The sequence below is a fragment of the Pterocles gutturalis genome, unplaced genomic scaffold, assembly GCF_000699245.1.
Source record: "Pterocles gutturalis isolate BGI_N339 unplaced genomic scaffold, ASM69924v1 scaffold31514, whole genome shotgun sequence".
Taxonomy (NCBI): Eukaryota; Metazoa; Chordata; class Aves; order Pterocliformes; family Pteroclidae; genus Pterocles; species Pterocles gutturalis.
In genome coordinates this window covers 2,374-24,818 of record NW_010131690.1, presented here as the reverse complement: position 1 = coordinate 24,818, position 22,445 = coordinate 2,374, and the positions used below count along the sequence as shown (strand labels likewise).

Sequence of the window (22,445 nt, the reverse complement as noted above, 5' to 3'; positions counted from 1 at the left end):
AAGAGATGAGTTTTTCATTTCGGGGCTTGAATCTTTGTCAGCGCCAAATAACGTTAGGTGTAGTTTTTGTGAATGTGGATGGTGGAGTGTCTTTATTTCATGATATACGTGCCCTAAAATGAAACAAGTATCTGGATAATAGTGTTATCCTTCACAAAGGCAGGGATGAGACAGACACTCTACCTAGAAGTCTTCTGTGTAGTGTTGGGATCGCTTACTGTCAAGATCTCCAGTGAACTGAAACTTAAGTTGAATCTTCATATGCGCTGTTACATGTTTTCATGGGTGCGTCAGGATAAAAGAGTGAACTCCGGTAGGTGGTGAAGAAGAATCACTTTATTGCTCTTTTACTACTACTTTTATAGTCTTTTACTGCTGTGAATACGTAATCTACAAAACTTTTTGTTGGCTACTAACTAAAAACAACACACTGTTCTCTAGTGAATTCGCTCCCTTGTTTACATTCCAGTCCATTCTCCTTCCGGCCGTGTCAGGTCCTCCATCACCTCCTCTTCCATTTCGCTTTAGGGCAAAGCCTTCTTCTCCTAGTCTTTTAAGGGAAAAGCTTCATGTCCCAGAAGTCAAATCCTAATTCAGCATCTTCTCGTTCCCCTACACATGTGTGAGAGATTTCTTGTTGAACAGCTCCTTTTCTTGCAAGATTTTCTGTGCACTGCTTTGCTATGATAATAGCAGATACCCTTCAGTGTTACTATTTTTTCCTCAGTTAGACTTTGTAGAAAACTGTATAAAACAATCGTGTTAAAGATTTCCAGTAGGATTCTAGATTGCAAGTTCACAGTAGTGTTCCTGTTATACTATCTGTGGCAGTAATGGGATCATCTCCACCATAGGGGTTTGAATCTTGAGTTGTTTGGATTTGAGTTATTGACAGAGATGAGGTATTACTGACACAGACTTGTGTAAGGGCTTTTTCATGTTTTTGGTTTTGTCTTTTAGTATCATTGACTGAAATTCTCTTTCTAGCTAATGAGCAGTCTGACTGAGTCTTCTGTGTAAGTATGTGCAATATTCCTGCCTTTCTGTAATAAAGAGTTTTGTTTATCAAAATACATCTAGTAAGCATGAAGGAAAGCTTACAAACTTTGCTTCTACCTTAAGTAGCCCCACTGAAGATGACATTCTTCATCTCAGTTAGATATTAACTAACACCCAAGTTTACCAACGATAGCATATTTCAACTTAAAAAAATCACATTATTTGTTTGAATCTTATTTGCTATTTTCACAAAGAAAATAGTAAGAGGTTTAAACGTGCTTGGTATGGCAGAAACCCAAATTGTTCTTGGCTTGTGTCATTAGTTAATGTTCTGCATGAGCTTACACCTTCTTTGCTTTTGCTCACCTGAAGCAATAGGTGTAAAAATACTAAGATTTCAGTAGAAGAAAATTGCAGTAAATATTGTGACAATTTTTTTTCATGTCGTAGTTGGGAAATTGTTCTAAAACACATGTGAAGATTAGCTATACAAAGAATAGCTTACTAATATATGGATATTGGAAATTAGCTGATCCTGCTATGAACAGTGATATCCTACATCAGCTGGTACAACTTCAATGATATGCGTCCTAGCTAAATATTTGACCTGCCTGCCACCCTGCTTTTATACCAGTCAGACGTGCCTGTTTGGTGAGGGATGTTGCCATCTCAAGAGATCTGAGGTGACTCTTTTTAGAATCTATGTCTAAACTCTTTTATTTGCCCAGAATGTGCGTGTTCCTTCCTGTAACTAAATGACCAAAATTGTTGGATGAACTTTGAAACTTCTGATAGTTGCAAAAGAAGTAGAATTTTTGCTTATTTTCAGTTCTGTGTATTCCACTTCTATGGCTCTTCAGTTTTGTGAAAGTTACCCAATTCTTTTAGCCAGCCGAAGAACCTGAAGTGCATGCTTTTCCCAGAATAAGCGTAAAACAGCTTCTCTCTTTGCTTGTAGTGAAGATTTTACTGTGTGTATTCTACGTGACTGACTTTATTGGCTTGTGTAATGTGTTGGAAGATTGCAAAACACAATGTCCACATAACACAATGTCCACATAACAATCTGCGTTGTTCTGAATGAATCTGTGTTGAATGCTTATGGAAAGCGTTAGCATAATGCCTACCTTAAACAAATGCTGCTGCACCTAGTGAAAGAAGGAGTCCGAAAAATGACAGATAGTAAAGCAGAACTGCTTGAGATAGCAGAAGAGAATGAGGAGAAAGAGGGATTTAAGGTTTCATTATAGTTCTTTATTTCTTAAAATCCCTTATGTTTGAAATTGAGTACTTCTGAAGTAGAGACTTCATGCCAACAATTTCGTCTGTGTGAATGCATTGGTAGGGTTCTGATGAGTGTAAAGAAATCAATAAATGCTTTTTTCAACAAAAATAAAAAACCTCACTTTCTTCTATTTTTGTTAGTAGGTTTATGCATTGTATTGCATTTTAAGCTTTTGTAACAGAACATCTTCCAAAAGGCCAAACTGAAATCGTTGCAGTGCTTTATGAAATTGTAAAAGTATTTCGGAGATAACAGCAAATACATTTTTACTGGTTTAAAATTCTTAATCTTTAAATTTATTAAGATTTAAATCTATTAAATCTTGTGTTACATCTCAGAAATATCTCCTAAGCTTTCAGTAGCATTTGGGTTAATAAAACTAACTCTTAGAATTTTGCCTTCTGGTTTTCAGTTTGTTTTGTTATTTTTGCAAATGTATTATAAATCTGAGTGCTAATTCTGTAGACATTTTCCTTGTACACTTAAAGTTCTGCTGAAGCAGATTTCATAAAGCACCACAGAAATTTCAGTTTGGCCTTTTGGAAGATGTTCTATTACAGAAGCTTAAAAGTTAGACGATTCATACGTATACATAATAAAAATGAATGTATTTCCAGAATCAACAAGAATTAATCAGCAGCGTTTTACTTGTGTAGCATGCGATAATTTTATTTAAATTATTCTCACAGTATTTTTACTGGGAAATAAGTTACAGAATGAAAATGATGTTGAAGAAGATTACTTCATGTTCAAGTAGCTGATATGCTAGCGTGAAGCATTCTCAGGAAAAAAGGTATTTAAAGCCTGTGAGGAATAAAATTGTCTTATGTTCCAATGATTATGGAGTATGTAAGAATCAAAACAAAGCCAGCAGTTACATTTTTTGAAATTTATTATTTATCCTTTTTTTTTTGATGGTTTTTTTGTATCAAAGAGGTATAGAAGTGTATACTAAATAACTTTCAGAGTGAGAGGTGCTTGTTAAAGTGTATTTTGTTTCATTTTCTGCTTTCTTGTACAAGCAGATTAGGCAAAGGAGATAATTTCAGATGACACATTAATAGAACTACAAAGGCTTTCATGAAGTGATCTGTTTCACAGATCTTTTGCAAATCATGAGAATAATTGCTAAGAAGTAGTTACACAACATATTTAGTTTTTGGCTGCTTGTGGGAGAACCCAGCTTTCTCAATCCAGCAGCTCCCGTAGGAGTTCTGTACACCTTTGTGGAGCTGGTGCTAACCAGGGTTCAGATCTCTTCATTGTTTCCTCTTTTCACGAGAAGAAACAGGAGAGGAAAGTAATGAAAGAGCTCTAACTTTGTCAGTGGCTTTTAGTACTTCAAGGCTGTGTGGATGTAGGAGTTTTGCTGTGTGAAGCATGCCCCCAGCACAGGCTATGGTGGCAGCTCTGCCATGCAGTTTACCGTGTCGCTTGAGAATACCACAGCTTTTTTTTTTTTTTCTCAGAGAAGTTGGCTGCTTCTGTTATCTGACCCCCAAGGAAGCAACCTTGGGATCCAGTGGCCCAGCAATATGGAAGTTACCTGGTTGTTCACTTGTGGAACAGTTTTCCTGTTGTGGTTGCTCCCATTGCTGGGGATCTGAAGGCCTTAGAAAAATAATAATTCATAACTAAGTATCTGTAATTTACTTCAGTGATAAATCTCTTAAACATTCCAATATCCCACTAAACTGCTTACTAAGGACTGCACTGTCCAAATCCTTGCATTTGATTGTACCCAAAAGAGTAAAAGTGTAGGGATTAATTATATTTAGGCTGAGACATCTTTTCGAAGACAGTTAACAAAAAAACTCTTTTTTTTTTAATTGCCATATGGTTTGGCAAATTAAATATTCTACTTTTCAACTTTTGAGACGCTTAATGCACTAAAATTTCGTCACCTGCAAAATCAGAATGTCAAAAGTGTGCAGGTCTTCGTAGCACTGCCCCAGACCCAAAAACGAATCCAAGAAGTCCTGTTTGCTTACCTCTGTGGAGTCTTATTTCTTTAATGTGACTGGTGAATAGGGGAAGTTGAGACACCATGAATAGGAACAGATAATGTGAGCTTAGAGATCTCAGGCTAGGCAAAACAGAAGTGAAAAACTGTCTCCCATTTCAAAAGAGAATAAAAGCTTCTTATGCTGCATCTCTGGGCTGTCTTCCTTCTCACATTCCAAATATACTTACCAAGTATCTCCGAAACCACTTGGCTATACTAAATGGACCTTTTCTGTATTATTAAAATTTTCTCTATAAGCTGTTCATATAAACATGGCTGCAGTATTGTAATATCAGACAGCAAGGAATATTCTCCTGGGATTCTATCATTTTACACAGGTCTATTTCCTTTTGAGTTCTGTAATGTCATGATATGTAACAAACTGTTTTAACTGCAGTTATCCTCAGCTAAAACTCTCTTACTTTATTGTATTACTCCTTTTTCCCTTTGAACTTGATCCCTTGTGTGTCCCCTGTGTCCCGTTCCCTGCAGCGATCCCAGCTGGCTCTGGTGGAGATTGGTTTGCTGTGAATATCCTTACTACCAAAATGAGTACCAGAAGCTTCTCAGAAGCCATGGCAACTGACCACTTGCTTTCACCAGGAATAGGGGCCTTTTGTCTGAATACCTTGCCCTCAGGTAACTTCCCCTCTCCCACCTTTGTAGAGCAAATGTAAGAGGTGGTATGCATTTATAAACAAAATTGGGAGTGAAATGAGCTCTGTAAAGTGTTAATTGGGTTTCCTCTCTCTTCTGTTTGCTTTTGTAGCTTAGAGTTCTGCAAAAATAATTGTTTGATATGCAGCTATATGCTTTGGGTTTGGGTTGTGTTTTTTTTTTTTTTTTTCAAGTCTTACCCTAAACTTGCAAAACTAGTTTGTGAAGTAAACCAGCAATCCCATTATAAACATACCTTTATGTGTACTTCCTAAATGTAATCTTCTTGGTGTTTGGCAATATCTTTAGGCTATTTGACATTTGCTGTTTATCATTTAAGCCTACTTAATTTGTTTTCTGTAACTTGATGTTTATTATCCCTGCATTGATAGATATTTGAAGGATCGGTCAGCTTTTTACCTAGTTTACATAAGAAAATAACTGGTTTTTTTGTTTAAGTTAAAACTGTCCTTGTAGTTAATGTCTTAACAAAAAAAATCTTATTTTGTTGTGAGATCTGATCAGTTAGGGTTAAAAACAGATCTGCTAATGTCACAAAAATAGATGATGCAGTTTCCAAAAGGTAGATGTTATCACGCTTTGACATTGCAGTGTTATGTTTTGATTTGAAATTTACTAAATTCTTTTGCATCAGGTGGCTTTTCTTTGCATTAGTTACAGAATGTTGTATTTTGAGTGGAATGTAATTGTTACCAAGTGTAAGCAAATTCTCAAAATGTGATGTATTGTTTTTGCTGCCTGCAGTATGGAAATTACATATACCTTGCTACATATGTTTTAGTATAAAAAGGATTTTATGTTATCTTGTACTCCACGTATAAATTAAGGTCTGCTGTGTATAGGACTGTCATGTTTGAAACAAGCTTTTTGGGTTTGATAATATTGCCCGTTGTTATGTTTGTGTAAATGATAGTGAAAAGACTCATGGAATAGAAAAGCTAATATTGGTCTATGTGAGGATTTAGCATAAATGAAACAGAAATTACTTGAGTGATATTTTCCTTACAAGATGATTATCATTCATGCAGTGTAAGCTCCTCATTTATACACAGGGCTTGGCTATATCTGAACAGATCTGCTGCATGACACATAATTAGGTAATAGCCATTGATGACAGCAGCTGTTCTAGTTCTGCCTGTACCCAAAGAGCAACCGGTACAATTTTTCCAAACAGAAAATAATTTCCTATATGTATTATTACAGAATTGGCTAAGGGAAGCTTTACATACTGTCAAGTTAAGAGAGTTGGTGGGGATGTCAGTATTTGAGAAGGTATGGAATGGGTCTTAGAGTGAATGGATGAGTGTACTGAGCTGTTTTTAGGAAGTCTGCTGGAGCAGGGGTCTATGCTGAAGCCCTTCTGTGTTGTGATGAAATGGAAGCAATTACTTGGAAAGCAGATGTACTACTCAGTAGCCCACCTCCTAGGGTGGGAGAGAGAAGGAGGATGGTCTGACTCTGCATTAGATGCGTTACACCAGTATGGACTGGGTGTTGAGTCATAGTCTTAGTGATTTGCCTGGAAAGGAAGATCTCTTTGGAGAGAGTCAAAAGGCCTGGTGAGCATTAGGTGGTTCAAGTCCTGTATGTAGCCTGAAAAGGCCCACCTGAAGCTGTAGGGTTGTAGGTAGTGTTTTGGGCTTGTCCAGTGTGCTGTAACACATGGCCAGCTGAGAGCAGGAGCTCCAGGCTGGGTGTGGAAACAGGGGGATGCCCTGTCCTGCTCCAGAGGGTTGGCCCATGAACACCTTCGCAACATGCTGTGTAGCAGATCCTCTCAGTGCTGGACATCAGCAGGCCATGCAGGGTTCTCCATCTTGCACTCAGCTACCAAATACACACCTGGCAATCCTACAGAAGTTCGAGCATGCAGGCATTTCTGTGGGGTGGCCACATCACGCGTGGTTAAAGGGGTGATACCCTTCTCCTGTATAAATTGATGTTGGAGGGTGTAAGAAGGTGCCCGTCAGGTGTCATAGGTAGTGAAGGGTGTTCTTGAAAATTCTGATGACAGGTGTAGCTGCTGCACTTGGTATTGTCAGTTAGGAGTCCCCTGTGATTCTGTACAGCTTGCAGAATAAGGGAATGGTAGCCCTTGCAGTTCATCCGTTTGGTAGGGGTCTCTTGGGAGGAAACTGCATGGTATTTGGGAGTCCGTGCAGGACACAATGTTGCTGATACAGATGACTTCTGGATAAAGGCTGGAGGATAGCCTCTCAGACCAACAAGTTATGTCCACTATAGACTTGCCTACTGGTTACCCACTGGCTGCTGATAGTGGTGGTGAGATTTTATAGTGCTATGGCAATGCTCTCTTCCTGGAGCGGACTGTGAGAGTGCCATTGTTGGTGGGAGTTTTTTTGTCCAGAAATATTAAAATTTATCCTTACAAGTGTTTATTTTCAACCTAATGTACTGTGAATATTCTTAAGTAAAGAACTTAAATGTTTATGTGTCAGAGTGTGTCTGGTTAATCCTACTATGCTGTAGGCATAAAAAGTATTACCTTTCTGTACAAACCCTACCACAAGTGCCGTAATTTTTTTTTTTTTTAATTCTTTTAAGCTTTTTATTTTGGTACTGTATTCTGTCCTGATGCTTTCATGGGCATTAAAGTGTTCTGCAATGAATGTTTCCTTTTACTGGTTTTAAATGTGTTCTCTTTTAGTTTTGTGTGTATTTTCTTTCTTAGGTTAAGATAAATGAGCATCCAATTAACTTTTTGTGCAGTGTTCATTACTTTGTCATTAATGTTTTTGTTTATACTCTCGGTTTCTAAATTAGTTTTAATATTTTCAGAAATGGCTATAGTGTCTAAGATGTGGACAAGCCATCGTATTTTGTGGTGATATTTAGTACTACTTACCATTCTTTTTTTTTTTATATGTAGGCGTACTTTAACCTTCAAGTATCCTGGACAGTTTTTCATCAATTGTCTCTTATCTTCCGCCTTTATTTCCTAAAAGTTCATCTTTCACTTAGAACCCAGTAGTTTCCATGAATTATATCTTCAGATGTTCAGTATCTTGCATTATCAGTGAGTCAGCTGTTGCTGCAAAGCCATTTGCTGATGTGTTGGGTTCCTCAGAAGGTCAGTTTTCTGTGGACTTGATGAATGTGACTTTAATGTTACCTGTCAGCTTTTACACATCTTAATTCAGCCTGCAGAAAAAAAAAGTCCTTCAGTTCTTACATAAACCATAGTTAATGGCTTTTTGCTGGGTGAAATACTACTTTAATACACTGCATTAAAATTAGAACATCCCTAGGACAGTCAGGATTCACTCAAAGGTTTCTGTTTCTTCACAGTTCTCCAACTTTTTCTAGGGCATTACTAAATATATTCAGTGCCTTTGGATTTCTACGTATCCTTTGGACATACTAAATACTGTTGCTCTTGCAGTCTTCTGACCAATTTCTACTAACCTTAAGCCTTTACTGTATATTTGATTTTGGTAGCAGCTTTTGTGATGCTTTTTGGTTGAAGTTTTTGAAAGTACCAAGAGAAGACATCTGTTGCTTGATTCTAGTCTTGTTTCATAGGGCTGAAGGATTAAAAGAGATGTCTTTTACAGAAGTTTGGTTTTTGTGTTTTTTTTTTTTTTCTTCCCTGCATTATCACATCCATGTAAAATTTTCACTAGTGCCTTACTGTTTCAATCACTTGTTGCATCTGTGAAGTCTGTCTTTAGTCTGTCTGCATTCACTTAACAACAGCTAAATCTTTAATCCTGTATGACTGTAATCAGTCTCACCCTTTCTTTTCTCTCCTGCCGTACCCGGATCAAGAAGGGGATGCTACTAAGAACTTTTCTGGATGCCATTGTGCTTAATGCTACTGGTATGTAGAGTTGTTTTTTAGTCTAGGGAGTCTGTCTTTTTCTCATCTAGGACTTGCTGCCATCTAAATAGGTCTAAGCATCTTGTACTTTGGACTTAAGTAATGTTGTGCTGACGCACAAAAAAAGTATAGCGATGCTTCTGAACTCAGTATTTGCACATGGTGTTTTGTTCCTGAGACACTGGTATTTCTTCTGGCTATAGGAAAGAAAATATGAGAGAGGAAATTGTTACGTTGCCTGCAGCATGCTATTTGCTGTAACTTTTTTTTTCTTATTTAAAGGTGGGGCGGATGTATTTTTTTTCCAGATCAAGCCAGTTATTGAAAAATAGCTTTGATTTGTGGTGTTCCACCAGATGAGAGGAACTCACTCGTAACAGTAAACACTCTGGCAATCCCATTGCTTTTTTTCTGTGGCAGATTTGACAAAGAGTTCTGTTCCTCTTCTATATAAATGTGAAGTCTTAACATTTGAAGTGGTACAGTGAGCAGAACGATAGTAAGACCTCCTCCTTCTGTCTGTTATTTTGAGTCATGGGAAGCCACTAAGTCTGTCAGAAACTCAGTTGAGAAAAGACTGTTTTTCTTGCTTCAGAAAGTGTATAAAGTACCTTAGTGATCTAATAACATGGTTCAGCCAGGTAAAACAGAAAAAAACCCAGTTATCTTTCCTTCCATTTCTGCTGTTTTATTATTGATACAGCTTCCAGTGCTTGTTAGGCTGTGTTGCCTTTTTTCAGAGCCTGTTGTTTTGAACCATACATCTTCTTAAGGAGTTCTAGTTCATACAAGGAAGATAAGCAAAACATGTGGCACATATTATGACTTAATAGTCTGTCATGATTAGAGCATACATGTAGCATCAAGTTGCAGAAGGAATTTTATTGAAAAAGCAGGGGAGGCAGACAATAGAGCCGGGTGGAAGAGATTGTATATTCAGCAGATGTGCAAAAAACAGCTGGCAATCCTGTGTCCAGATGCGATCCAGACTTCCGTTATTTCTCTGTTAAATCCGGAAGTTGGACTTTCTGTTGATGAACTTGACAAGGCATCTGGTGTTCTCTCCAAACCCTTGTGGGCTGCTGCTTTAAGCTTCATGTGGTCTGTGGCCTTCCTTAATATAAGCCATAAGCTTGTGCTTTCAGAGAAGTGTTTTCCCATGTCTTCTCTAGGTTTTTTTTGGCTGCTTTTTGTTTTCTAGTTTCACTTCTTGGCCATCTTTTGTGCAAGCCTGGTGGAGTGCTCCAAGCCTACGTTGTCACAAACAAAACTTTAGAAAAGGAGTATTTTGGGCAGGGAAAACAATGCATCTACTGTGTAGATTTTTAGTTCTGACTAAAACTGTTGTGGTCCTGACAAAATACAGTGCTTGTAACTTATTACTCTACGTATGACTCTTACTATTGTGCTGTTACTGTGCAGTCTTTCAAGCTTCTCACTAAACTCTTAGTCTACTCTGTAAATTAAAGATGAACCATCTATCTAACTGCGTAGTAATATTTAGAGAGTGTGTGCGTGTGTACATACATGCACCCAAGGGAGCTGTGTCAGGTTGGTTGTGATATTGATAACTTTGTATTGCCGGAATCTTGCCTTTAAAGCATCAAATGTTTTATAACATTGATCTGCCTTATAGAATTGAATATTAAAATTAACTGAAATTCATGCTATCAGATATAGTAATTCAAACCTCAAGTCCTGTTTTGAGAAAGGAAGGGTAGTTTGTGAAATTGAATCTAAGCTTGTGAAAACATTTTTGCTACAAGTATCTTGTGGTATTAGCAAACCAAGTACGCATTGGCTCAGTAGCAGTGATGTTTTACTGCCGCAGCAGAACAGTGTGACAGAAAGCTTGGGTGAACTCAGCCATGTTCTTTGTCTTATTTCTGTTCCTCTTGCCCTTCCCTTTTACTTTTCTCTGCTCTGTTTTATTTACTTCTTGTACTGAATGGTGGGTATTAACACTGTCTGCTACCTAGGAAAGGAGCGTGGGTTAGGAGTTTATGGGATGTTGTACATGGAGATGGCCGTGTTGTTGAGGCCTCTGCTCCCAGTTTGACCCGGTTTTTAAGGAATAACTAACTCAAGGAATGAACACCAGGGTGAAAAGCAAATGGCAAGCTGGAGGGGAGCTGCTTGCTCGTGCCAAGTCAGAGGGAGGAATGTCTGCATATAATGAAATTGGTGGCATTGTTAATTCAGAGTCGTTATACGAAAAACGCATAGAGAATTTTTAAATGGTTTTCCCAAATCAAAGATTTCTCATCACGAAACATGACACTATCAAAGTGTGTAAATGTAAAATTATTACATATTCAGAACAACAAGATTCTGCCCTAACTTTATGGGAAGTACCTCTCTACATAAAAGTTGTATTGTAAATATGGTAGCCAAGTAAGTTCTCAAAGCTCAAGCAATTAAACATTCTAGGTTACAGTGCTGACTAAGAGACACAGTAGTTCTTTCAATGACTTGCAGCCTCCAAAGCTGTACTGCTTCTTAAATTTTGCCTGACAATAATATTTGAAAACATCTCCAAGGCATTGTTACCACTGGCATATTTAGAATAATATTAACATTTAATTTAATAATAAAGGTTAATACTATTAAAATATTAAATTGCAGATTTTATCTGGGTAATAATTTTGTCAGTGATGATTATACCAACTCATGGCAAGTTCACCAGATCTTGCACTAGACACACATCACCATGTCTGTGGTAAATCTTCTCCCTGAGTCTCTGCTCACTGAATACAAAGCACACCAGAAAGAAAAGTCAAACCCATGTGGCTCAGTGGGGCATGTCCCGGTTTGATGTACCGTGGGATCCTAGAACAATACTATTTGGACAGTTGTGGTTGCCCTAAGGCTTTTTTTTTTTTTTTTAATTTTTAATTCAAAATACTATTCTTTTTGTCATTTGGCTCTTCTTTTAGTTTTATGCATGAAGATCTAAATTCTTATAGATTCTAATTAACGGGTATGATCACATTGTGTTTTGTGGGGCCAGCTGCCCAAGTAAGCCAACTTCTAATTTTTTAAGTTAGAGGCCACTTATAAAACTAAAAGGTTTTCCTGTTATATCAAGTTGCATGAAATGGTTCTAATGTGCTGAAAATACGCAACAGTCAAAAGTGTATTCTCTGGAATGACTGAGTTTAGAAGGAGCAGGGAACTGGCACAGAAACATAAAGTGTTGGCATCCTCAGTGGAAAATTGGCTCTGGACAAAGCAGAAGTGGTTGTTGTGTATTATGAAGTTACTATGGGTATTGGGGAAACACTACAGTCTCCTCGGCAGCCACTCATCAGTCACATTCCAGCCATGGAAGTGGAGTGAAGAGGTGCCTACACCTGAAATACCTTTTCAGAACTCACCTGTTAAGAGTTTCTTTCTGTGATTCTTGAAATGAAGGGTGTAGTCTTGTAGGTGGAGGTGCTCTTACTGTGCTGAATGAAGTATCAGTCAGAGCATTTTTCCTTTGGCTGCCTGCCAGAAAGGTAACAAATTCAAAGCAACGCTCTCAGAACAATTAAAAAATATGTAGAAATGGGGGGAAAAAAAATCATGCTCCCTGTTGAGATTTCTTTCACACTCCCTGTTGGGAGGGACTGGCTCCTGTTTTATCTGTTTGAAGGATGTTGGAAGTAGCTCAAGATTGGCTTTGCTTTCTCCATTCTCCTCCTTAACGGTATTTTAGCGTCTTTTTTGCTGTGAAGTTTGGAAACCTGTTCCTGCAGGTCCTCTGGGTTTCACGGTGATGTGTCAGCACTTGAGACCAAGATGGTGGTTAGATCTGTCTCCAAGTGGAGTGGCATTTCTGGTGTGGTATAGCAACAGGGAACCCTGAGGGGGACCTCTTCCACAAGAGGAAGTCTTGTGGAGAAGTCTCAGGAGACTCTGTGTACGTAGAGGCAGAATGTTTTGGCATTTGCTGTATGAATGTGACTTTAAAGCACCAGTTTGCGATTCTTATGTTGACTCTCATCTAGAAAGTCAAGTGTGAGAGATAACTATGATGTGACTGAAAACATTCAATGGCTACTTTTTTTTGTTCTAGGAATTTGAATTACCTGAGTCAGATGAGACTTGTCAATATGATTTCTTAGATAGGAGGCTTTATATTTTGCAGCTACTGAGGGGATGTTTTATTGAGGCAGGTTATTTAGCTCTTCTCATTACTGTTTCTTGTTAAAAGTAACAAAGAAGGGTAACCAGAAAATTAAATAATTTTAGGTCCTTTGGTTCCCTCATAATATTTCTAAATGGAGCATTTAGAAGCACAGTAGTTGCAAAGGAAAATATCTTTGTCAATAGCCTTGTCTTAATAAATTTTTAGTACTGAAATTATTATTCACAAAACAAAGCCCATTGCTTCTGGATAATTTATGCCTTATAAGCAATACAGAAATGACTGTAACACTTCTATCTTAAGAAGCATGTCTAGTATTCTTTGCAAATACATCCTGAACAATTTCAAACTTAGTATAGTAACAAAAAATTAACTCAGCTTCTAATTCTGAACAAGCTTCTTGCCCTTGTCTACCTCCACCTCCAGATGTATTTGTCATTAAACTGACAGATGATGAAATTTTGCAAGTTTATGATGTCTGGCTGAATGTTTCATAGGAGTGGTAAAATGGATGTTTGCATTTTGTCAGACTAGCTAGATGCATTTCTAAAGCTTACCATCACAAGAATGCAGTAAAGCAATTGGACTGAGAAAATGCCTGCCATGTTTCAAGCCACACTTGGAAATTGTTAAGAGGAGAAGCTTGCCAGCCTCCTTCACCTTCTCTCACCATCTTCCCCGGTGTATCTGGCTAATAAGGACCTTGTGGTTTGGTTAGAAATTGGTTTCTTGAATGGGAAGGAAATGTCGAAGTTGCACCTCTTGGGTGTTGCTGCAGGGCGGTGTTCCATTGCTGTGGACAGGCAAACCCCTTTGCTCTCTGCCTGCAGAATATCGGCACGGGGAGATTTCGGTGGGAAAAGTCGCAAAGCATAATGCAAACAGCAGTATTTCCTGCTACCTGATCTTGTAAAATTAGACCCAATTCATGAGCAGAAGCAATTTTCCATGGCAGCATGCAAAAGCGTGGTTAAGCACAGCCTGTTCTTCAGCTGGTGGTAGGTATAATGCTACAGCCATCGGTTTGAGGGTGGAGTACCTGTGATTTTTGTCATCCTGTCTCACAAGGATGTGGACTGTTTGATGCAGTCACATGGATTGTTCTATTGTATCAGCAAACCATAGTGCCTTTGAAGTATAATGAAATTTATTACATATTTACTTTTTAAAATAGTTTTATTTTTTAGCCCTTGCATATCAGATTGACCTTTCAAGTTTTCATCCAATATTTGATATACACCGTGCTGCTATGTGTGTATGTATATTTCTAATTCATGTTATTAAATTCTATGATTAAACCTAATGAATATTGTAAGTGAAACTTTTCATTTCAAGATTTTAACTGCAAATATATATAGAAAGGTACTATTTATAAGGAATAACTTTTTGTTACTCCTCCTGAGGGAATTCTAGGCCACTCCTGATTGCTCTAAGAATGACAGTATAAGTTGTAGAGGTTTTGGATTTTTTTTTCTCCTTTTGGAAAGCTAAAGAAGCGTGAAATGGATTTGCTTTTAGCTTATATAGTTTAAAATAAATTGTTAAGTACTTTGAATCAATAATTTGTTATTCTGTGTGGTGGACAAATTAGAAGATATAATATATTCAATTTTGTTTATGTATTTGTAAATTGAGTTAATGAGATGCAAAAACTTAGAGGGCCAAAGCAATTCCATGGTACTTTTCTGGGTGAAATTGTACCTAAGAAACTAAGATGGTTTCGTCACCCTGAGGTTGTTGCTTTAAGTGAAATTGTCAGCTATATGTGGGACAGCTCTGATTGCTTTATATGCATTTACTTAAAGTGCATGTTTGGTTTTAGGTTCACCAAAAATCTGTCACCTGACAAGATCAACCTGAGCACATTAAAGGGGGAAGGTCAGCTGACCAATTTAGAGCTGGATCAAGAGGTGCTTCAGAACATGCTGGATCTTCCAACATGGCTTGCTATAAACAAAGTTTTTTGTAATAAAGCATCCATTAGGGTGAGTGTTTTATTGTGCCAGAATGGTCATTAGTCTAATCTTTCTTTTTTTCCCTTCTGTCTCTGTGAACTTTCAATCAATCTTGTATTAATAGACAATTGGGATGAGTGCTTGATAAAATTTTAGAGAAAAATAAAGATGTTACCACCAATAATATCTTACTAATTTTTGTTTCTCATATGATCACATGAAATATGAGAAACAATGAAAATAAGCAGTGAGTTTTTTTAAAGTTTTTCTCTTTCTGAGAAGAATTTATGCCTGCATGTTCTGAAATAGGGGTAGAGATAAAAGCCTGTATTTCCCCATGGTAATTAGCCTACTATACTTATTTATTATTTGGTTTTTTAAATGTGTTATTTCTTCTCTTTACCTGTCTCTTTCTATTGCTTTCCCTCTTGTTCCTTTCCTATTTCCAAAAATATCTTTCTGAGGGATTCTGGTCTCTGGGAAATGTGTAAACACTCTAAATCTAGTAGATGTTGCTTTTTTGGTTCTTGTGGCTGCTAAGAATTGAAGTAATGTGTATAATAACTCCTACGTTATACTAATATGAGAGTAAAAAATGAAGCCATGGCTTGTTTTTGACAGACATTATGATCTGGTCAAAGTTGGCAGCTCTTCAGCCTTTTCGTGTTTGTTTTATTTCATTCCCCCCCCCCCCCCCCGCAATGGGTTTTTTTTTGGTTTTTCTGAATGCAGTGAACTTCATGCTTTGTTGCAGGCATCCAGTTGCTTGTAGGCCAACAGAGCAAATGTGGATTTTCTTTCCATATAAAGGAAAGAATGTGGAGGACAGTGTTGCTTTTTCTGATGCTTGACAACTCAGTGTTAAAGAGACAGATTCTCTTTTGTTCCTCTGTTTTCTACTCAGTGATAAATACATTTTGAATTTCTGTTTTTAACACCAAAAATAAATTTCTGTATGTACATAAATTTACAGTATTTTCAGATAAACTTCATATTTTGAAAGTAATACTGTTCTGAGTTCAGGACTTAAGAATATAATTTGTATATGCAAACCACATTCTAAACAAATGCTTTATTTTACTGTATTTTTAATATTTACTTGGCTTTAGAATAATGTTTTCTCTTGCAGATACCATGGACAAAATTGAAAACGCATCCCATCTCTTTGGTGAGTTCTGAAATTAACTCCTAAATATACTCTATGTAGTAGACTATCTGAAATATTTATAGTTCTCTTGACTTGACTCTAGAAATAACTGAAACATTAATGGGCCTTTAGTAAGTGTCCTCTAGGTAGTGGCAGATCAAGACAAAATGTCTTAATGTTTTTGTTGGCAGGTTTGGCTTTTTTTTAATCTGTGGCTGTGGGCATCAGCACTATAATGTTTAGTGTAACATATTATGTATAATTTGGCTAATTTCTGTTAAGTTTTTCAGTCATTATGTCTTAATTTGGCTTCATTGAAGGGTAGTTATGTGTCCAACTAACCCTTCTATGAGATTCTGCCTGTCTTTTAGAGGATTTTTTCTATGGATTTTTCTATTCTACGTCTGTAGTCTACCCAATGATCTCAGTTATATCAGGTTTGATAAACATAACATTTATGGAGTTTCTGTAACATCCTAGGGTTATAAATAGGCTATAAAATATGTAAACAGGACTCAGCAACAATTAGAAGTAATGCTAATTCTTGCATTTGTTTAATTTTGTTCTTTAAGTATACTAAGAAACCTGGTAGCATCAGAAGTGATTTGCTTGATGATGGCTAAGCTTTCTTAATTGTGTTTTCTAAGGAATGAATATTCCTTTAACTGTAGTGCTTCCCAGTCTTGCAGTGAATTCCTGAATGCGCTTGTAATTTCTTAGCTCTGAATCAGACTTGGAAAAGACAAGCAACCTGGTCTAGTGGGAGGTGTCCCTGGCCACAGCAGGTCCCTTACAACCCAAACCATTCCGTGATTCTAAGACATCTTGTTTTAAATACTTGATGCATTTGCTAGTGACCCAGCTGTAATGTACTAATGTCTGTACAGCTTCTTCGTCACACACAGAACTTAAAGCATGGTAATGCTGAAGTGGGATGGTTCAACCTTCTGACTGTAAGTTGTAGGTGCCAAATTAGGAAATCAGTTTAAACCAGGCTATTCTTAAGGATTACGTACGCTTTGAGCTACAGTAGCAAGGCCTGATTGTTTGCTTTGCTCATGTTGAATTTAGATTAGCAATCTTTGAGGCTAAGATAACTTTCAAGGTCACCTTTTTTACATAAAGCTTTCCTAGAACAAGTGCATTAAATGGAAGTTGATAACAAAAGTTCTCTCTTCAATGGCAGACTGTACAGCGGCCTTTTTGACTTCTAAAGGAAGGTGAATTCTATGGCCTGAATGTCCAACGTCAGCCCTTTACTACATCACTGAACTGCCACTATTTTGGTGGGGATATTTTTGCTACTGAGAGTTAAATTAAATTGGAACAGCATCCTCTGTTTGCATAGCTTAGAAGGTAACTAGAACCCACTTGTCTAGCCAAAGGTACTTTAATTGAGCTGAGTCACCCTTTGTGAAAATCCATCCATCTGTTAACATAGTGCCAAATACTAAGTTATCTTTGCTCATAATAAATTTCTGTGTCTATATGATAATAAAATTTTGAGGAATTCTTTGGGGACCCAGGGATGCTATGCAGCAGTTTTTCCCCTATGAAAGTACAGTAGTTGCCAGTGAGAAAAGAATAGACAGATATCTACATCCAGGTGTTCTTCATTAACTCATATTTATATTACACAAACTTCTTAAATCACTGCCCTGCTGTTCTTTGAATTGTGAAAAATCTAAAATTGAGGACAGAGTTTTTTAGTGTCGTTTATCTGACCTAAGAGGGAGTAAATGGATGAATTTGGAAGGGGATGGTATACAATCAGACCTGGACAAGGAAGTAATATTAGCTGTTGTATTTTGAATGAGCTTCTAATGGGATAAGATTTCAGAACTATAAGCCTTAAATTAAGAGCCTTCCCAGGCTGTATGATAAATTTAGGTCACGAATATTGTAAATTAAGTGAGGAGATTCTTGGATTTATTCAGTTGCTGGAAATAAGGTTTTGCATTTGGTTTGTTCTCATCCTCTTCACCCCTGTTAGTATGCATTATTTATAATGTGTATTATAGTTCTGCTATTTAAATATAGTCTTCATTTAAAATAGGATTTAGGTATCTCATTCCCTTAATTCCCAGCTTTTGTTGTAAGGGTTCCACCTCAAGTACAAAGAACTTAATAATAACATACAGTTTTACTATAATATGATGTGTTGCAAATTATACTAGAATATATCTTTTTAGAAATTGCTTTTTTTGCTAGGTCTACTGAAGATTCCTATATACACAAAGTGTGTATACTCTGTGTGTATTTTATATATATATGTATTCAGATTTTGTTTAAAAGGTGCAGCACAAAATTTCATCTACTATCACGAATTTTAGAGGACTAGTTTCAAATATTTTCCATTAAAATTTTCTGAACTTATTGAACCATTTGGAAAACTCTGGAGGTATTAAGTATTTCATTGAAAGAACAACCATACAGGAAGACAAACCCAGATGAGTGTGCATTAAATCATGCCCTTTTTGAAGTGCAGGTTTTGATCCCTGACTACTATTTAACCATCACACACATTTTTAAGAATTCTGTAATCTAATATTTGACTGGGAAGGTCTGTTAGAATTCACAAAATTTGAAAATTTATGTGAAAAAAAATTTAAAAAAAGGTAATTCTGGTATGTTACAAAAGTTTATGGGAAAACTGTCACGGTAAGGAATATTTTATATGTACTTAGCTACCTCTTATGTCTTCAATATTTTGTTTTGTTTTTCAAGTCCTTGGATAAAGTTGTAATGGAAATGAGCACATGTGAAGAGCCACGTGCCCCTAACGGACCCTCTCCTATAGCAACTGCATCTGGACAGAGGTCAGTGACAATACTAATGTGAAATTGATCCAAAAAAGTTTAAATTACTAATTTTGAATTATTATAAAACAGGTAGATCCCCTGCAAATTTCCAGAAGTATATAGAGTTGCAGCTTACTATTTTAATCTCTCTGAAATTTTATTTTATTACTTATGGGTGGAGTTATGTATGTATAGTGATAATGGAACTAGAACTATCTAGACCCAAGCCTGGAAAGAACGTCTGAACTACGTATGGAATTTTCTAGGAGTGTTTCATATGGGTGCAGTTACTTGGTTCAAAAATATACCAAGTTTAATTAAGTTTTTTTTAAAATTACAGGTATCTTGCCTTTAACCTGTTTGGAAAATGTATATAATGTCGGGGTGTGGGGTTTTTTAAAAGGTTGTTTAGTCTAAAAAAACCTAGTATTATGGCCTATTTGTTAGCATGGTGTTTTAAAATTCTATTTCCTTCATGGTATTAGACAAATTTTACTGAAGGATTTCATGCACAGTAGCCCAAAAAATAAGTCATTTGGGGAGACAGTATAGCGTTACGTCAGTGATTCTCCCCTTCTCCCTCCCCCTAGCATTGTTTTTGTGGACTGAAAACATTTTTCAGTGGGCACAGGGACATATATACAGAGCAATGAATTTGATCATACGATTGCTTTTCCTCTTTTAACTTCTGTGTAATACGTAGAAGTAGTCCATAGGCCTCTACATCTCCTGGGGTAGAGCTTGAAAATCATTGCCATAGAGATTCTGGGTAGGCTTAAAGTTATAAAAAGGAAAAGGAATGACAAGCCACATAAATTGTACTTTTAAAACAAGCAGGAAAAAAAAAAAAAACAAAAACAAACAAACCAAAGGCAAAACCCCTGAGATGTTAAAGGAATACTTAAATACAGTTTTCCAGTCACTAATCTAAAACATTCAGAATGCATCAGATTTTTATTAAAAAATGAATTGTAACTGCTTTGTCTTTTTTCATTCTGGAATGCATGTTGAATTGTTGTAGAAATGTAACCACCATTTAGGATGCTTTTCTTTTACAGAATGAAACAAAGTGAATACTTTATACTGTTTTGCATATATGAAAGATATTAGTTCTAATGGATGGAATAACTTAGCTTTTAAAAACTAACCAGATTGGCATTGTCAAATAATTAATTTGACGCGAATTACTCGTTATGTATACATAAAGAAGAATAAAATTTCTATGTAATGCTGTAGACTGTTATTTTTATGTATGTATAATACATATTTTTTTATACATTTGTGTCTCTGTGTATGATATATGTATCATGGAGAGTTGTGTTAGTTGTTATATTTAATGGAGATTGATCTTGATCCAAAATGTTTTCTTGAATGATCATTTTGAGATCAGGGTCATAGGGTAGAGAAGAAACTATTGTAAACTAGGTCAAGTATATTTAATAGAAATTAATTAGAACTTATGGTTTGTTTCATGTTGTATTTCAGCTGTTTAATAAATTTAATTTCACTTTTTAGTGAATATGGCTTTGCTGAAAAAGTGGTAGAAGGAATTTCGGTTTCTGTGAACTCCATTGTAATAAGGATTGGTGCAAAAGCCTTTAATGCTTCATTTGAACTTTCCCAGCTGAGAATATATAGTGTAAATGCAAACTGGGAACATGCTGACCTCAGATTTACGAGAATACAGGAAGCTCAACGTGGAGAGGTAAATATTATCTTTTGCGAACTTTTTTCATGGCTTTTGTCATAAAGGAGGAGGAAGTTGAATTGCAACCTTGCACAGTCTAGGAAACATGCTGTTATTGGAAATGGAGACATTCTGTGCTCAGTAATTTCAGCTACCTTCTAGGAACACAGGGATGTAAAAATGGTGGATGTGAGTCAGATCAAATGTTGTATCTCTAGCAGTGGCCAAAGTGGGAAGGGTGAAGACCAGGGCAAGCATATGTACTGTTCCCCTCTTACATTCTCCAAGCCTGTGACCATTTCAAAATATGAACTAGACCAGACTTGTAAGAGCATTGAAAGGAAAAAGGATGGTATATTAAATGTGGAAAGACAGAATGTTGTGTGGTTTGTTTTTATTATTATTTTTGTTCTTTTTAGAGCTTTAACTGGTTTTTTATTTGCTTGGGACGGGTTGCCTAATAAGGATTACTTTTCTTTAAGCACTTTTAACTGAGTTTTAATGAAGTTCCTATGCAAGAATTAACCTTTTTTTCTTGGAATAATTAAGTCATATGTGTACAAAAAATAGCAATAAGGTACATACTTTGCTGTCTGGGAAAGCTAACACAGAAGTTCTGGATTGGTGTAGACTATTCTTTTGATTTCTCCCATGTAACCAAAGTAAAATGTACACTGAGTGCAAGGTTGATTCTACATATTGCATGTTGTGTTGAGGAAGACTTATTTTAGTGTGCAACTGCCTTGGATAAATTTGGTGTTTCAGATTTTGCCTATATTTGTTTATTTAGAGACAATTGTTCCAAAGCAAGCAGAGTTTACTCAGAGTTAATGAGTCTGGTAGTTGCTTTTTTTTTAGAAACTCCCAAGAGAATGTTATAGTTAAAAATACCACAAAAATAATAGGTTCAAAACTATGTTTCTGACAAGTTTTTCCTGACGGTTATCTGTAGGTTAATGCTCCTGTGTCAGTGGAGTCTAAAGAGGAAGAATTTAAGTTAGACTAGATGGCAATATAAAAATCCATGGTTTTTTTTGATGTTTTGCTTTTAAGAAGGATCTGATTGTGAATAGTCTCCCCATACATAACAGCATTCCTTGAGGAGTGTTCCTTTTTAGTGCAATGAATTCTGGAAACACAGGTTTCTGGGAACTGTAGCAGATGTTTTGTTAGCAGTAAATTGCATTAAAAGGTGAAAGAACAAAACCAACACTGTATTGTAAAGATAACTTGTGCTAAACAACGTTTTAAGGGAGTAAGCTTTTAGGTTTGCACTGTAGCTATGCTCTTAATGTAATGAGGAATCTCCTTAGAATTTTTTTGGAAGTTTCCATTCATGCTGCATCTGCTGGATGAGGACGGTAGGTACTCTGCTTTTCTGCAAATAGTATTTTTTTGGGCTACTTTGCACTGTGCCTTTCCATCTTCATTGTGTGTGAATACACATGGGGTATTCCTTACTGAAGTCTCTGCTTATATTCGCAGGATGTAGGCTGTACAGTTTTCAAATTGAAAAGAGGAGAATGACAGATGAAAAAGAAGACATATGCCAAACAAACTCTTTCCTCTTCCACTTTCCCCATGGCTGATCTTTTTTTCTTCAGAGCATAGTGTAGGAAGGAGTTTTAGGGAAACTAGAATTAACATTTTTTCCTCTTGGTGTCCTGTTCATTTGATGTTCTCCGTGATGTTGCTGCTGGACAATCACTCATTTTCTCATATTTGATTTTCAATATCCAGCTGTACTTGCTGCTCTTGTATCATTGTTCTAACATTTGCTTGCTGTGTCTTCTAGAAATCCATGTAATGGATTCAAAGCTTGTGGGGTCTATATGGCATACAATGTGCTTAATGTTTAACTTTCTCTTTTAATTGAAATAAAGCATTCCAAAAACCTCTCCCATCCTGTAGCTTT

The 22,445-nt window shown here is 36.5% G+C and overlaps 1 protein-coding gene across 1 annotated transcript in view; it reads left to right on the top strand.

Moving 5' to 3' along the window:
- Positions 1-165: 165 nt before the first annotated feature.
- LOC104467075 (UHRF1-binding protein 1-like) overlaps positions 166-22,445 on the top strand; it is a gene marked incomplete at its 3' end in the record, with an annotated part of 23,651 nt that continues 1,371 nt past the window's right edge. The window contains exons 1-6 of the mRNA XM_010080700.1: positions 166-313; positions 11,208-11,238; positions 14,763-14,925; positions 16,025-16,063; positions 18,770-18,861; positions 20,359-20,548. Coding sequence (XP_010079002.1) covers positions 166-313; positions 11,208-11,238; positions 14,763-14,925; positions 16,025-16,063; positions 18,770-18,861; positions 20,359-20,548 — 663 coding nt within the window. The remainder of the gene's footprint in view (positions 314-11,207; positions 11,239-14,762; positions 14,926-16,024; positions 16,064-18,769; positions 18,862-20,358; positions 20,549-22,445) is intronic.